The 17,553-nt window shown below is 41.6% G+C and overlaps 1 protein-coding gene across 9 annotated transcripts in view; it reads left to right on the forward strand.

The window, feature by feature from the left end:
- Positions 1–17,553, forward strand: part of Tnr (tenascin R) — a 409,328-nt gene that overhangs the window by 374,474 nt on the left and 17,301 nt on the right. For all 9 annotated transcript variants that reach the window (XM_031386534.1, XM_031386561.1, XM_031386553.1 and 6 more), the window contains 2 exons: positions 14,682–14,833; positions 16,775–16,871. In XM_031386534.1, the coding sequence (XP_031242394.1) occupies positions 14,682–14,833; positions 16,775–16,871 (249 nt within the window). The remainder of the gene's footprint in view (positions 1–14,681; positions 14,834–16,774; positions 16,872–17,553) is intronic.

Raw genomic sequence — 17,553 nt, forward strand, 5'->3', positions numbered from 1 at the left:
AGAGAGAGAGAGAGAGAGAGAGAGAGAGAGAGAGAGAGAATATGGCTTAATGGAATACTTTTACCTAATATGTTCAAAGTCCAGGTTTGTCTCCTGGCTCTATAGAAAGAAGAAAATGAGAAGGCTTTTGGAACTCAGAGACTTACATGGCTTTTTAGCAAGTATTGTTCTAAACATAATATCTGCATTATTTAACAGTATTTAATTTCACCCTCACAACAGACTCTGTCCTACAGACTTTTTTTAACAGGCAAGGAAAGTAGGGTACAATAGAGATGAGATAACTCATCCAAAATCCTATACCCTTTAAGTTAGAAAGTTGAGATTTACTCCCAGATAGTCCAGCCCTAGAATCTGAACTGTTAATAGTCCTCTCTGCACCTCCATGGCATCCCTCTTCAGCTTGTGATTTGTAATTGCCTACCCAGCCCAGACTGACGTTCACATTATGAGGATAAGGGTGTGTCCAGAAGTGGGACTAATATGAGCATATTCATCGCCCCTAAACACAGGTTTCCTGCATCCTTGGAGCACCAGATTGACTGTGTTCTCCTCCATGTCCCAGAGCCTTCCTTCCATCCTCAAAGAAGCAACAGGAAGCCCCGCCCTCATGCCCTTCTCTCAATATACTTAGGCTAGATGACAAAGAGTTTATCAAACTTCCCAGTCACTTGCGCAGTGAGATAGTGAACAAGTCCCTTTCCTTTTTTTTTTGTTGTTGTTTTTTGTTTATTTGTTTTGTTTTTATACTTTTCAATACATTAAAAAGTGTCTTCAATTAGTTCATTAGTCAAAAGCAAATATTTCAATGGGAAAAAAAACTGGGATAACACAACAAGACATGAATCTATGCAATATCCTTACCAAACAGAGAATACTTGATGTCTCTGCTAAGGTTGACGTCCATTTTACTATTTCAAAGATACCTTATTAACACTAAGGTGTTACCTCTTGTTCAAATCCAGCCTTGCATATTCACAGGCTAATTAAAGGGTCCTTTATGAAGACACCACTTCAAGACTAGTTGGGAGAAGTTTTCTGCTGAATTAAGAATTTTTCCACCTTAAGAACACAGTGAACAGATGCACAGACCTCCTGCTTTGCATGTTTATTGAGTTAAAGGAATCCTTTTGTCACCAAAATGCTCAGTGTTGTATGGGCTTTTTATCCCCACCCTGGTAATGTCACAGCTGACAGGAGTAAGTGGTGTGTCAAACATCTCAAGCTGCAGCAGTTTCCAGGACTCTCTGGACAGAGAGATACAGTGGTTTCTGTTACTGTCTCTGTTTTGTCTTAGATGCAGTCAATTGAATGTGGAACTCCAGATCTATCCAGATCTATCCAGGGTCTTGGAGGGTTAAATCACGTAATAATAAACAACTTATATGGAAATCTAGAGAGAAGACTAGTGACTTGGTTCAGTGGACAGTGTAGGTCACCCTTGATGTCTATTTAGGTTGGTTTGTTGTTCTTTCATGACTCCAGGGCTCTTAAAACATAGCAGTGCTAAAAGAAAGAGGGAGAGAGCGATATAGACAGACAGAGAGAGACAGAGACAGAGAGACAGAGAAGAAAGACGGGAGGAGAAAGAGAGAGAGATACACACACACACACATACACACACACACACACACACACACACATACACACACACACACACACACAGAGAGAGAGAGAGAGAGAGAGAGAGAGAGAGAGAGAAGTGAGGAGCCCACCATATATGATGTGACTATAGCTACCAACTGAGCTATTCACTCTGCAGTAGAGTCACCACCATCTTCCTGATATGTACAAAGGAGTATCCATGTTTGGGAGCTGTTGTGATTTTAATGGAAAGCTGAAATTTAAGTCACTGATGCATCCCAAACCCTGCTGGCTTTGTTTTGGAGATTTATCAGAACCCACTGAGACAACTAGATGCTGAGTGCCGAGTGAAAATTTCTTTGGCAAAAAATAATGCATGCCAACATCCCAGGTACAAAGGCTGGTACATACAGACATGTTAGATGAACTGGAGAATTAAATCTCAGCTTCACAGTATAGAAGTAGATGTCTCTTGATATTAAAAAAAAAAAAAACCAAACAAACAAAAACTAAAGAAGAGTCTTAATACCCTATGCAGGATGCTACAAAGAGGTGCATCTTTGCAGAATATGAAGGCAAAATCCCTTTCAGGTTCTGTCTGCCACTGCAGTACAAATCTTTCTGAGTATATCACACTGGGCTGCAATGTCTACTTCCTGCCCCAGTCCCCGCCCCTCTACCCTTTCTGCCTCTGCCAAAAGGAAAGTTAAGGAAAGAATAGAACACAAGGATATTTGCTCCCAAATGGTGGGGTTAGGGGTGTTACAGAAAAGGGAAAGCAGGCCAAGTGAAAAGCAGAATCTCTTCAGCTGATCCAAGATTGAAAGGCTGCCTATCTAGACTCCATGGGCATGAGTTAGTCCTGCTGAGGAAGTCTGGGGAAACACTGAAAGTTCCAGGACAGTACACCAAGGCTGAAGGAGCTAGAGGCTAATTTCCTTTTAGCTGCTAGCATCCTTCACAACTTAATTGACAGGATCTGCATTTTTCCACTGACCCGCATCTCATTCCAAGGATGTGTTGATCCTGTGAGAGATTTTGGTGCTTTTTCTAATGGACAGCAGAGTTTAAAGGTTGGCTTCAAAGTAGCCTCCATGACTGATAAACACTCACTCTCTCCTGGGATGACTAAGATAAAGGACTTATTCTAGCAGATGCTTATATAATGGTCTGGGAAAGAGTTGAGATGCCAATAATTAATAATAATTTTTCTTTTTTGTATTTATTGAAAATAGATATTTTTCTCACACAGTCTATCCTGATTATGGTTTCCCTTTCCTCTGTTCCTCCCAGTTCCTGCCCATCATTGTTAGAGAAAAGAGCTAGCTGGCCTAGAAACCTCCTCTGATCAAGATGCCTCTTCTTAGGCTCATACCACACGATGCGAGCCCCTTCCAATCTTTCCATCATGTTAATAGCTTCCTGTCCTCTTGTCTCTGGTGTTTGCACAAGACTCTGGGGGGAATTATGTACAAGTGGTATGGGAGAGAAAAAAATATAGATACATTATTTATAATTTGCTGTCTCCTGAAATTTCATCCAAGGTCTACTTGTCTTTTAGAGACATGAATTTAAATGAGGAAACAAATATTCCCTGCAGAGCTGGGGGGACTTGGTGAAATGATCTTCGGAGAGGCAGGTTTCATTGTCTCTTTTAATACTATAAAAGGCAAACAAGACTCCCACTGAAGCTCAACTTCAGAGGCAGTAAACACTATAAAAGGGTTGTCTTGACCTTGAGGTTAAGTGAAGAGGTAGCTAGAGATGAGTAATGAGGTGAGGGTGTGGTTTTGTTTATTTTGGTTTTGTATCTTTATTCTTTTTTCATTGCCTTTGCCTCCTGTTATCTTCCTTCCAGGTCAGGCTGTTCTGTGAAGCTCTCCAAGAAAATTTTAGTTCTCCTCTGACATAAAACTCGTTTGTTGTTGTTGTTGTTGTTGTTGTTGTTGTTTTTAGGTTGTAAAAATGAATGGAAATTGGCAAATTCTAGACTCCAAAGTAGTGGGTAGTGGACTTTAGAAAAAGTCATGGTTACCAGGATTTCTGTTAGAAAGGGAAGCCTGGTAAGTTCTACATCCGGGCATCACATGTGCTTCCTCCCAAGCAGCAGCAGTGATTTCCCACTGCTCTGCCACTTACAGTTTGATGCTTTGTTTCCCTGAGAAACAAAAGAACAAAAGATGCCTGGCAGGAGAGGGAGAGGGAGAGGGAGAGGGAGAAAAAGGGGGGGAGGGAGAGAGAGAGAGGGAGAGGGAGAAGGAGAGGGAGAGGGAGAGGGAGAGGGAGAGGGAGCCGCAGGCATACACCCAGGTTTCCGAGCAGGCGACCTCACGAACACACACACAGTCCCAGACGCACACACAGGAAGGTCTGCCTTCACCTTTCTCTAAGGCCTGGCTACTACAGAGAAAGAGATAGTACACTAAGCATACTATATGAATATACCATCCCAAGCAAATAAACAGCTAAATGTCAGATCAAAGGTTTGAATTAATCACACTGCCCCCCTTTATTGTGTGTTCTCAATATCGGCCTCCAAGGTCCCTCTCCATATTCGCTCAGTTATTTCCTTTTGCCCCAGCTCTCTTTCTGTCTCTGACATACAACCATTCCACCATGTCAAGCTGGAAGCCTCTTGTTCCTGACTTTGAAAATCATATTCTTATAGAACTGTTTGGGTTATCCATGATCTAAATGTGTCTAACGTGTTTTGGATTATATAACTCATTATTCGTTTTTTTATTTTATTTTTTCTGTTTGGGCACTTTTACACTCATCTGTCTTTCACTTCTAATTACTGTGAAATATTACTTGACGGGTGCCCATCTGTCACCTTTGCCTCTCCACTCTCTCAAAGACAGGCATCGGATTGTCTGCAACCTTTCGCAATCCCATGCTGCATTGTGTGCCTTCAGCGTATTAATCTGTGGAGCAGTGAGGCATGCAAAGGTTGTATACCCAAAGAGGAGTTGCTAAGTACTGGGTATGTGCTTGTATAGTTTAAGTACTTACTGAATGGGCACACAGGAATGTTCTTGTTTTCTGGAGCACACACCACTGCTAACGGCTTGACACAGTCCAGCCTGGTCCAGCCTTGAAATTTTGGGCAGTCTGATTAGTATAATCGATGTCTCGTTGCTTTTGATGAATCACTTTAAGTAACAGTAAGTTTGATTTTCAACGCCTCTCCCCATTTGTCAGACATTTGATTTTTCTTTTGTGGTAAATTACCTGTTCATGTCATTTGCTTATTTTCCCATCAGGGTTACCCAGCATTACTTGAACCTCTAACATCCTTAGTACGAAGGCTTTTCTTACCAATAGAGCCAAAGATTTTCTTCGATATTCTTCTGTTCCCTTTGTGATTTATTATCATGCTTTGTCCATTTCATATGTGGCATTCAGCTGGGATACCATTTCATTTTTCTTTATATAGTAAACCAGTTTTACCAGCATCATCCACTAAGTAAGCCATCTGTTCATTGATTTGAATGCTTTCCTGTATATTAAGTTAACACATGCACATAATCTGTCTCTGAACTCTGAATTATTTATTTTATATCATGCTCTATTCGTCTGTTTTTTTTTTTCAATCAAAGCCTAAAAGTTTTGTGTTTATATCTAGAGTTAATCTAAACACATTGACACATGATGGTAAGAGACGCTTCCTTGGCTCCCATTCTCAAGGTTCACTTAGCTATTTGGTGGCACTTAATTTTCCATAGATGTCATGTCTTCTGAATTATCCCATTTAGGTATAAAGTCCTCCAAATGAAATTTACATTAGAATTGCAATGTACTTGTAAGTTAATTTGCGAAGAACTGACAGTCTTATGATAGCAAGCTATCCCTTCTAAAACGCATAGACTGGATCTTCATTTATCTAAATAATCTTTATGTTTCTCACAATGTTAAATTTTCCCCACAGCATTCCTGCGCTCTTGGTTGATTTCCGGAACCTTTATTATTTTTATTGCTTTGTGACTTGTATCTAATTAAAAAAATATTTTCTAGTTGATTATTGCTGATGCAGAAAAATACTATTGATTTTCTATATTGATCTAGTATCCAGCAATCCTGCTGACTTTCTTCCTAATTGCAATTATCTATTGTCTCTATTAATATTTTAGGTAATTATAGAGCTGGGGAGGTAGAGGTAGTAAAAATACTGCTTGCTGTGCACTTATGAGGACCTAAGTTCTAATCCTGAGCACCCACACCATTGGTAGGGGATAGGGGCTGTATCTCATCACTAGGGGGTAGAGAAGGAGGACCTCAGGGCTTTGCTCAGCCAGAAAGTTGAGCTAAATAGAGGAGTTCTGGGTTCAGTAAAAGACCCTGTCACAAAAGACACTGACTTCTGGCATCCACGTACCCAAGCATGGGCATGAATACACATGCTCAAGTATTTTCTGTGCTCAATCATTTATGAGTAATGATTTCACTTCTGTACTTCATGTTAACTAGAATCCCCAAAGCTATTGGTGACGGTGAGGCTAGCTAACCTTGACTTGTTCACACTCTTGAAGAGAACACAAAACTACAGATGTATAATCCTGGCTAACTCCTATTCGCCACATCTCTTTAACACTGCAATTGTTTTCTAAAATAAAGAAAATATGTAATTGGCTGAGCCATATATAAACAAGAATAGCACTTGCTTAGATCTGTGCTATGAAACACTCATTAAGTTATAGAATTTTCTTCTATTTCAAGTTAGGAGGTTCTGCAATGAATTTTATCAAATGGTAGTTTAATAAGTCGTGGTTCTTAGACTTTGTGCTTACTGATGGCATGACACATACTGGTAGTTTTTAAAAATACATATCTTTCCTATCACTACTTACTATTTTACTATTACTTTAAAATATTTCCCCCAAATATGAGTTTTTAAGTCATTCCAATTTAGTTAACTCTATTTACATAGTTTACATCTATGATCATAAAGAAAATTGGCCCATCCATTTTTTTGTTTATTTTTTCATGTTTCACCAACTTCATGAGAAATAAAAAAAATTGTCCAGCTTTCAGTCTTGCTACTGTTTTTGATTTAATTTTTTTCTAAGACAGGACCTTACTATGTAGCCTGACTATCCTGAAAGTCACTATATAGTCCTGGCAGCAAGTCTCAAATTCGCAGAAATCCACCTGCCTCTGCCTCCCAAATGCTGGGATTAAAGGCGTGTATCACCACACCTAGCTCCTATTGTCTTTCCATGTGCATTATTGCCTTCAAAAAGTCTAATGTCAGTTACCATTTGTCCTGCAGGCAACTGAATTTTTCTATCTGGAGTCTTCTAGAGCTTGTGTGTGTGTGTGTGTGTGTGTGTGTGTGTGTGTGTGTGTGTAGCGGGGAATCTGTGCTTGTGTGTATGCAGGTGTACCTGCACAACATATATCCATGTTGAGGCCAGAAGTCAACATGGGATATCCTCTTTGATTACTCTTCCATCTTCCTGTTTGAGACCGAGTGCCTCAGTGAAGAACTCTCCAGTTTGGCTGGAAAGGCTAGCCAGTGAGCTCCTGGCACCTGCCTGGCTCTGGCTCTGTAGTGTGGCGATCACAGACATAGGAAAACATGGTTGCTATGTCTTCATGCTTGTGTGGTCATGTTGCCCACTGAGCCATCTCCCCAGCCCCATATTTTTATTTCTTTTTGATAGTCTCACAGTTCATTCTAAGAGTTCATTTATCTTTCTCTCTCCAGTTTGACATTCAATGATGCTTTTAAATCTGCCACATTTTATCTGGACTTCATACACATTTGTCTTTATTACTCACTTAAGTGTTTTCTCCTATTTGTAATATTTTTCTTTTGAAGACTTCTACTAACTAGATGGTAGAAAACCTCTTAAGTTTTCTCTCTCTTGATTCTTCCCTCTTAGCTTCTAAAAGATGGTCTCAGTCAGATACTCCAATTCATTATTCATATTTTACTTGACTCTAAAACCTTTATTTAGCTTATCTATTGTGTTGTTATTTAAACCCTATTATCTGGTTTAATATTTCTGCTGGGTTTTAGTTTCTTATTTTTTTTCTCATGGTATTGATATTTTTTTTTAATCTCTGTAAGTCAAGTTAGCATATCTAATTAAGATGCTATTCTAATAAACTGTACTAGATAATCAATGACATATCAACTGTGCTCCTTGTTTCAGAGTGGCTTTGTTCTCTGGGGCACGGACACTCCATCCTTTAAGCCCATTCTCTCTTAGGGTCATCAGACCCTCCTCCTGGTACTGTATGTGGTCAAGAAAGACCAAATGCAAATGAAAGGGGCCAGGCAATGAGTTCTCTATGACAACACAGAGAAGGAAAAATGGATTTGAAAACTCTTATCCAGCCTGTGCTATCCCTTTTAACATTGTTTTGTCTAGCTGTTTATTTCAATATCAATAACTCTGGCCTCACTGAGAAAATTGAGAAATTTGCTTCATTTTACTTCTTCTGTTTCCAGAAAGACATTGTATAAAACTAATGAGAGTTCAACTTCAAATCCTCAATCTGTTCTCACTAGCAAAGACACCTGAGCCCAGATAATCATTTTAATGTGGGATTTTTAACTATAAAATAAACTTTGAAAAAATAGTTATCATACCCTATACATTATATTATTTCAGTTTGGAGGATACCTAGGAAATGGTGATATTCAAAGAATGGTCCCCTTCATTTAAGTCACTGAACCTACTTATAGAGTAGTTGTACTACTGAACAGGGTAGAGATTCATGCTCACCCTTTTGGAAAGTAGTGAATCTTGTTGAACACTACTACTATTTACTGTAGATTATAAGACATTGATTCTCTATTTATGGGTTGCAACCCCTTTATGGGTTTGCATATGGGTTTCTCTATTTATGGGGTCACATATCAGATATCCTGCTTATCAAATATTTACATTACAATGCCTAACAGTAGCCAAATCACAGTGAGGAAGAAACAATGAAAATAATTTTATGGTTAGGGGTCACCACAACATGAGGAACTGTATTAAAGGGTCAAAGCATTAGTTAGGTTAAAAACCATTGCTATAAGATGATCTCATAAGAGCTACAGAAAGATCTTACATGTCACTAGTCACAGGATTTGATTTGGCCCATTTTAAATTGTGTCTTTGTACATGTCTTCAGAGAATCTAATTTTGCATCCTCTGATATTATCACAGGGGATGGATGTTGTCACTCATGTGACACTAAGCATCTAATAAATATTGATGGGTGCGTGCTTCATGTCGGGCTCTGTTTTAAATGCTAAGGATTGTGGTGAAAAACAAGTCAGATGTCTATCGCTATGAATTTTAATAATAAAAGATTACTTGTGCTGGCTCACATGATATAATCGAGATAGTTCAACAATGGCTGCCTCTCACTGGAGAGTTTGAGACTGTATACAAATTTTTTTTTTTAAGATGAGTACACTGTAGCAGTTTTCAGACACAACAGAAGAGGGCATCAAATCCCATTACAGATGGTTGTGAGCCACCATGTGGTTGCTGGGAATTGAACTCAGGACCTCTGGAAGAACAGTCAGTGCTCTTAACCATTAAGCCATCTTTCTAGCCCTGTATAAAATTTTTACTCAAGGAGTGGAGGCATCAGAAAAACATACTCCAATCTCCAAAGGGAAATCTTGTTTAAGTAATGCTATGTCTGCCAAGATAGAGAAGAGCATATACTGGCTTCAGAAGAAGGTCCCTTTCTTAAACAGCATGATTCAGTCGCTGTTATCATATCCATCCAAACACAGTGCTCCCTAGTTAGCTAAATCTTCAATTTTCCAAATGGTCTGCGCTTTTCCACATGCCTGCAATGCCGTCCTTTACCACTATGTGGCTGATCTCTGTCAGTTCCAAAAGTAAGAAAGCTTTCTGATCAGCACTTGACAAATTCTACTCCATTCCGAAACCCCACTTCTCAGCCCCTCTTCAGCAGCCCCCATGTTCACTGCACACCCACTTGGATGCCCTTCTAACCCCCCATGTTGGTCTCAGAGCACTGAGAACTTGAGGTCACATTCGTTTGTTTTTCCCACAAGCCCATGAGCCAACTGAAAGATATCTTTGCTCCTTTTGTGTATTCCTGTCTGTTAGCCTGGTATTTAGAAATCAAGGGATAGTTTCCTATATGTCTTTTAAGTGAACAACAAGACAACAAGCTGGTAAATTTGAAGATTCTCTGAGAAAATTAAAGTGATGGGTTAAGCTCCTATGGGCTGACAGACAGCTAGGCTCTGTCCAGAGCCTTGGGCTGTACCCCAAAATCTTATCAGTTACTTTGCAAATACGAGTCATTAATTTTAACATAGTTAAAATTAATTCTGGGGAGGAAAAAAACATACTTTATTCTGCATTTACTGAGAAACCTGATGTGGCTCTTCTCTGAGGATCATGCTGATGTCACCCAGAGCTTCAGTTCTGAAGCTGTGGACATCAGAGTGGACAGCGAGCAGGCAGAGGCTCTCTAGAGCTAGTTATTATGGTGAGTCCGTCAGCGTGGACAGCGGGCAGAGGCTCTCTAGAGCAATTAAATCTGACCATTTTAAAGACTGTACCCAAGGACACAAAATAAGAGAGGGCTGGGAAGGGACAGAGAAGCTTCTCCCACTCCCCACTGGCACAGAGCCATCTGATTACCCTGTGTGTCCTTGTGAAGATAGCTACTCGCCACTCAGCAGGCAGCCTTTGATGCCCAATACAAACCAATTTCTGAGCAATTCTTCCAGTGAATGCCCTGGGCCTGTGGATCTCAATTACATCTAGAAATACTTTAACCATGAGACACTTCACTGTACCAATCACTTAGCTTTGCTTTTCTTCTAACTTGGTAAGAACCTTAGTCTGTGCTTTAAAAAAAAAAAAAAAAAAAAAAAATATGCTACCCTATCCACCCAGGCTCCAGTTACTGCACCAGAAGGAAGAAGGGAAGACCTCGTAGGTACGTGCTTGGTTTAAAAAATTACTAGAATGATCAGGATTAAAAGTAGATACTGGATTAGATTAAATGGCATCCAGAGAGCTAAGGATGCCTGTGATCGGCCCTGATAATCTTCTAAAGCATATGAATTCCAGATCAATTGGAATATGAGAGTGTTTTTTATCATTGTTAGCTAAGGCAAAGTCCAATACCACCAAAGCAGTAGAGTGAAATGGTAAAGGCTGAAACACAAGGCTTAAACTCAAGGCCAACTATCCCCTCTCCTTTCTACCCCACCCAAAATGAAAGTTGACATGGTCAGGACGTTCTTCCTAGAGATATGAGGGGAGAGAGAAAGGAGAGAGAGAGAGAGAGAGAGAGAGAGAGAGAGAGAGAGAGAGGGAGGGAGGGAGGGAGAGACAGGAAGGTGTATGTGTGTGTGTTTAAGGAGGAGAGGAGAAAAACTAATTCTGTTATCTGCCCAGTCATATGGATCTAAGCCAGGAGAACTGGCCAAGAGGGCTCGAGGCACCATCTCATTTACTATCTCCAATTCTTGGCTTCTGAGAAGAGAAAAATGTAAAGCACAAACAGCTCTATCTGAATGAAACTCTTCAGTCAGATACTGACTCCCGAGCCTGTCTCTGTTTGGTGTCCTGCTGTGGTAGAACTGGGGTGGAGCACAGGAATCTGAAGGATAATGAAGTCAGTGAGCTTTTGCTTTTTCTCACCAGATTAAAGAGACTGGTGTGTTAACTGAGGACCAGTGAGTCTGAGACAAACTTGGGATGCTTGGGAGGCTGAGCGGGGTAGAGAGAAGCTTCAAGTCAAACCTTCTCAAGTTCCCAGGGAATGAAAAGTCTCAGGTTGCTGCTTCTGATAGTCTGCAGAAGCAAAGTGCTTCTTGATTGCCTTCCCACTAATGCCATAGACTAAATTACGGTAAATCGAATCTATTAACAGCCAGATGGCCTGGTAATTTGTCAAGGGTAAGGCAAGTGCACCCAGAAACCATGCATCAACCCCCAACGCACTTGGATAGTGCCTCCACCTGCCAGCTAACTATAGGAGCTCAGAAAGCGGGGCATATGGTCCTCCCTCTCCCAAGCATCATCTGAGATCTTTATCCCATCCATCTTTGACACTCCTAAGACACTTATCCCTTCAGTTGATCTTATTCTTATCTTCCAGCTTTGAATGAATAAATGAATGCCTCTTGTGACAGTATCTCAGATACTTAAAATTCCTCTTCCCCAGAACAAGTCATCTCAGTAGACATTACATGAGCTTACATTAGGTCTAACTTTAGAAAAACTAAGAATGGATCTGAACCCTCTTCAAATATCTATACCATACATTTTAGTTGTGATCAATGAAAGAGAAGGAGCTTATGAAAATTGCTTACTTCTCTATTCTCAAGGTGGGTTTGCTTTTTATACGAGTACTTGAGTGAGGTGAGGTTTTGAGGAGATTATTTATGTGGGGGACTCATGGAGTCCTGAGAAATGTAGAGTTCTATCCCCCTAAGAAGCTGGGCTGGTTTAATGAAGACCTCTTCCTGTAGAAGAAATAGTGTACAAAGCAGCAGTGAGCCGAAGGCCAAGCACATTATGTGCTGATCTAAAAGGAAGACCACAGACAGTGACAGAGAGGGAAAGGCAAGTTGGGCACACTGGTTGCTCCAGAGTCAAGAATAGCCCAGATGACCATAAATAAGGCCACTGTTCCCAAAGCAACTCAGAGAGGGGACAGAAGTCACTCATGCCTGGTGCCTGAAATGAATGGAAACCTCGGAGATAGGTGAGATATGAGCTTTCATGAGGTCTAGGACATGTTGGAAATACAATTCAATAGCTTTTCTAAAGCTACTACAAAAGACACTTTTGAGGGGAAAACCATTAATTTGAACATAATGCTTTCTGGGGTATTTAAATATACTTGGAGTATTATACACTTGGAGTATTATACACTTATGTTAAATACAAAACTCAGTCATTCGTTGGATAGATGAAGATCCTTAATAAACTATATCATAGGTTGTATTCCTTTTGAAGGGCTGTTTTTTGAAGATTTATTTCACAGTTTTACTTGTATATGTGTTTATGTCTATGTGTGTATACCACATGTATGCAGGTGCCCCCAAAGACCAGAAGAGGGTGTCAGATCCCCGGGAGTGGTTGTGAGTCATCAGATGTGGGTGCTCAGAAAACTTGGGTCCTCTGAAAGAGCAGCAAATGCTCTTCAGCACTGAGTCATCTCTCCATCACTGGTTGTATTTATTGTTTTAGTAGCTTACAGTACACTTGACTAGGCTCTGAACACTTGAATACAAGCCACCTGAATAAGCCGCGCACGGAATCTTTCTGAGCAGTTTCCTTGTCTGTTAAAATAAATCTCAGTTCTATATTGACCTGCCTTCCTCTAATGTTTCTCACAAGAATGAAATAGAAACAAAACTACACCTTGTAACGTATGAGTTTTATAGAAGCATATCGCCAATCCTTGGTGTAACTGTGCTTGAAATGTATTGTTCCCCGAAACTATTTTGGCAGAGCTGTGACAGCAATCTGGAATATAGAATTAAGAGCTAATCCATCTCTGGGTCAGGTGGCAGGGGGCGGGGCATAGGAGTAGAGGCTTGCATGGAAACTACAAAACTTCAGTAGCTTCTTCCTAGAACAGAAAGCTTTACAGATAACCTGTGATGGGGACTCTCAGGAAAGTTCATGTGTCATCTTTTTTGGGTGACATGCTATGTCTAAATGATTCACTGCCTGGCCTTTCTAAGGGGCTGGGTGTCACATCTGTAGTGTATGAGTAATACCACCAAGAGACCCTGTAGTAGCTAACTCCTACCTCAGTTCCACACAGAAACACAGTACTGTATCGTCTGACCATATTCTTCGTTGACCCAGAAACCCACATTTATGGAGCATGCCAGCCACCATGCCTCACGTGGCAGGCTGTGCCTTTAATTTCCGCCTCTCAGCAAAGTCTCTCCAGTAGGCTGCTCTCGGTCTGCCTGATAAGCACAAAACTCATCTCAGAGCAAAGCACTTCGGGATTTAAGCTTCTCTTACAGCTAATTAGGTATTGTTTTACAGATTGGTCTGTTCCTTCTGAAAGATGAGCTGCAATTTACTTCCCCTGCCCTGTCCTTGAATTAAAACTGAACTGTAAAACATGGCCACTTGATTGTTTAGTACAATCAAGAGATTGCTTTGTACAGGGACCAGACATTCATCGCTGTGGTAATGCTGAGCTTGTGTGGGCATTCTTTCATGGCTGTCATGCGGATGACAGAGGCTTTGTTCAGATGCCTTCTTACCTTTGAAAGGTCCCTACAGTGCTTCACTAGCCGATCTGTTTTTTGTTTTTGTTTTTGTTTTTGTTTTTTTGGTTTTTCGAAATAGGGTTTCTCTTATATTTTTGGTCGTGAGCCTAGCCTTTAACGGCTAAGCCATCTCTCCAGCCCAAGATAGGGTTTCTCTGTATAGCCTTGGCTGTCATGGAACTCACTCTGTAGACCAGGCTGGCCTCGAACTCAGAAATCCGCCTGCCTCCACCTCCCAAGTGCTGCTGGGATAGAAGGGCGTGCACCACCACCGCCCATCTCTTAAACAATCACCAAGGGTAATAACTCCTTTTCCAGCTGCAAGGGGGAAGTCCTTATTACCCCCATTTTACCATTGAGAAAGTGGATGCTCAAAGCCTTTAGCTAATAGTCAAGCAACTTGGTAAGCAGAGAATGCAGACCTTTGGTCCTCAGAGCCCGTAAGTCCAACATGAGCTCAGATTTCATACCCACACACTGTCTGAATTCGCATAGAACTTCTTACAACTCATGCTTAAGTACCAACCATTAGACTCTGTAAAACCCCCTCTGATACAAGGGTTCTTGTGCATAATGGAAAAAATAAAGAACCATTTCTAAAAACTGCTCTGGGCTTGATGAGTTGGCCAACAGGTACAAGGTATTTGCTGCCCAAGCTTAGCAATCTGACTTCCACCCTCAGGAACGGCGGAAAGGAACAAATGGCCCCTCAAGTTCCCCTCTGACTCCAAGTGTATGGCCCCTCAAGTTCCCCTCTGACTCCAAGTGTATGCTGTGACCTGAATGCAGGCATGAAGTGCGCACATGCACATAATAAGTAAATGTAGATTTTTCACTTGCTTTTCTTCTGTAGGGGGCCGAGTGTTCGCTCATCCTCAAGACTGTGCCCAGCACTTGATGAATGGAGACACTCTGAGTGGCGTTTACACCATCTTCCTCAATGGGGAGCTAAGCCACAAGTTGCAAGTATACTGTGACATGACCACAGATGGGGGCGGCTGGATTGTAAGTACATGCTGTAGGCACATGTCTTCAGGCTTCTAGTCTACCTGGCTGGGCACCTGTAGACTACAATGTCACCATCCTTCAAGATGTTCTCTTATCTACCCACTTCATTTGGATCTTGGTCTCGGCACTGCCTTCAAGGCCCTCCCTCAGTAGCCCACTCCCAAGCAGAGAAAGGAATGACCATTTCATTCTGTTGTAGGATAAACACCATGACCAAAAGGGACATAGAGGAGAGAAGTGGGGTTTTTTGTTTTGTTTTGGTTTGGTTTTGGTTTTTCAAAACAAGGTTTCTCTGTGTAGCCCTGGCTGTCCTGGAACTTACTCTGTAGACCAGGCTGGCCTCAAACTGAGAAGTTTGCCTACCTCTGCCTCCCAAGTGCTGGGATTAAAGGCATGTGCCACCACTGCCCAGCTAGTGTTGATTGGCTTATACTTCATAGTACATCACTCAGGGATGTCAGGGCTAGAACTCAGAAACTAAAGCTGTAAGGATGAAGGGATGGTACTGGCTCACTCACTGGCTTATGCTCATCTACTTTTCTTATACAGACCAGGCCTACCTCCCTTGGGATGGTGTTATACTCAGTGAGCTGCTCCCTCCCACTTTAATCAAGATAATTCTTTATAGACGTGGTCACAGGCCAATCAATTGAAGGCAATTCTTCAATTGAGGCTTCCTCTTCCCAGGTGACTCTGTGTTGGGTCAAAGGAACAATAAAAACTAACCAGGACTCAAATGAAACATGTAATGGCCTAACCCAAAGGAGGGCTGTAAGATGAGACTGCCTTGGCTTGAGCTCCTTCCACAAACAGAGTGGATGCCTTATGTGTTGCAGAAAGGAAGGAGTGAGGCACATGGGTCCTGCTTACCAGGGGCTGCAGCTAAAAAGGAAGAGGAGAGGAGGAGGCCACTCTACAGAAGCACTTTAGCTTCCCACAGCGAGGCAGTTAGTTGCCTTATCTTGGAGAGTAACATATAGTAGATCAGATATGGGGCAGAATGTGGGGGGCCCTCTAGTTACAAGAGCTACTTGTGTCTCCATCCTGTTCTAGACTCCTAGTTCTTCCCTAGAACTGTCATAGCCTTCAGGAAGTTACAGTGGTAGGAAGAGAGATACTACTTGCTGATACCACCTCCTCTCATACATAATAGGTTAGCTAATACAGAGCAGAAGTAGGGCAGCCTGGAGGTGCTAACTACTGAGCAAGTTCTGAAGCTGGCTCTAAACCAAGCAATGGGGTTGAATCAGTGTGAATGGAAACTCAGCCCCACCCACCATCCTGTGCACACCCATTCCTAGCACGCCTTAGGTACAGCACCAGAGCTTTCATGATCCAACATGGGAATGTTTTGAAGAGTTAAATGGTGACTGCACTCAAAATCCTCTCGGGAGACATTTTCTTTTATGTTTCTGACATATTTGTGCCTCCTTCTTAAAGCATAATTGGAAATTGAAGCCAAGGCTGATGTATTGGAGGTTAAATGAAATTAGCACTTAAACAGCTTGGAAAGTGAATGATATGCAATTGCTTTGCCTGCAATAGGATGACGGCAGTGAGTAGATGATTTGAAGTTGGTCCCAGGCCTTCGCTGAGAAATGCTTCCTCCTACTCTCTGCGGTGCAAAAAGATTAATTTGAGAATCAGGCCCATTTCCCCTGACTATTCGGAGTTTGATATGTATCCTGAATCTTTTCTATATTGCAGGAGTGCAAATTAGTGTCGATATCACACCCCTAGTCTATTTGTCAGATGCATCAGCACTTCAAGAAAAAGGGTTCTGAGCATGCCCTGCAAAATCTGCCACGGAAACGTGAAACTCACTTCTGAAATGCTTCTCATCCTAGCTGATGCAGAACCCAGACATGTTCATTTATTAATTATTAATTCTTGCTTTTTTGGATCATCCCCTCTCTCTTTTTCTCTTTCCCTTCATAGGTATTCCAGAGGCGTCAAAATGGCCAAACTGATTTTTTCCGGAAATGGGCAGATTATCGTGTTGGCTTTGGGAATCTGGAGGATGAGTTTTGGCTAGGTAACATCCACTTTGTATTTAACCTGGACAGGTTGCCCTGGGTTTCTGTCCATCTCTCCCTTTTCTGTGTCCATCTGGGATTGTCAGAAGCCTGTGTCCACTGAGAAGTTGACAGCTTGTGAATTGCTTTTGTGCCTCTTGCTCTGTTTGGCTCTGCTATTGATCTGTTTTTATCTGACTGTGGTATTTTCCTCTTTGCTCTGTCTCTTCCCATCCTCATTAATAGTCTTTTATGCTGATGGATCTTGACATGAGGCAAGTACAAAGGCAGGGATCTGCCTGGTATGAAACAAGGCACAGGAAGCAGGGAGCAGCCTGGGCCCCTCTAGGAAGCGAGGCAACCAGCTTACCAGCCTGCAGGTCAAGAGAGAAATGAGACTCTGCTGGGTTCCTGGGAGAGTGCTATTATCTGACTTGGGAGAGAAAGGGGAGGAATGAGAGTGTCATTAGAGGTGATTTCCTAGAGGTCTGACACAGCCGGGAGTTTAGATGGAGGTTTCCGTAGGTATAGGAAGATAAGCACACCAACGTCAGACTGATGGTGCTGATGCTAGATCATAAAGCAGTCAGTGTGTGAATGCCTCCATTTCTCTGTAAGATTTTCCTAATGGTTGATAAAGGGAGGCAAAGGGGAAAACAAATAAGTGATAGCGTGAGATGCTTGCACTTGTCACTGTCCCAC

The sequence above is a fragment of the Mastomys coucha genome, unplaced genomic scaffold, assembly GCF_008632895.1.
Source record: "Mastomys coucha isolate ucsf_1 unplaced genomic scaffold, UCSF_Mcou_1 pScaffold1, whole genome shotgun sequence".
NCBI lineage: Eukaryota > Metazoa > Chordata > Mammalia > Rodentia > Muridae > Mastomys > Mastomys coucha.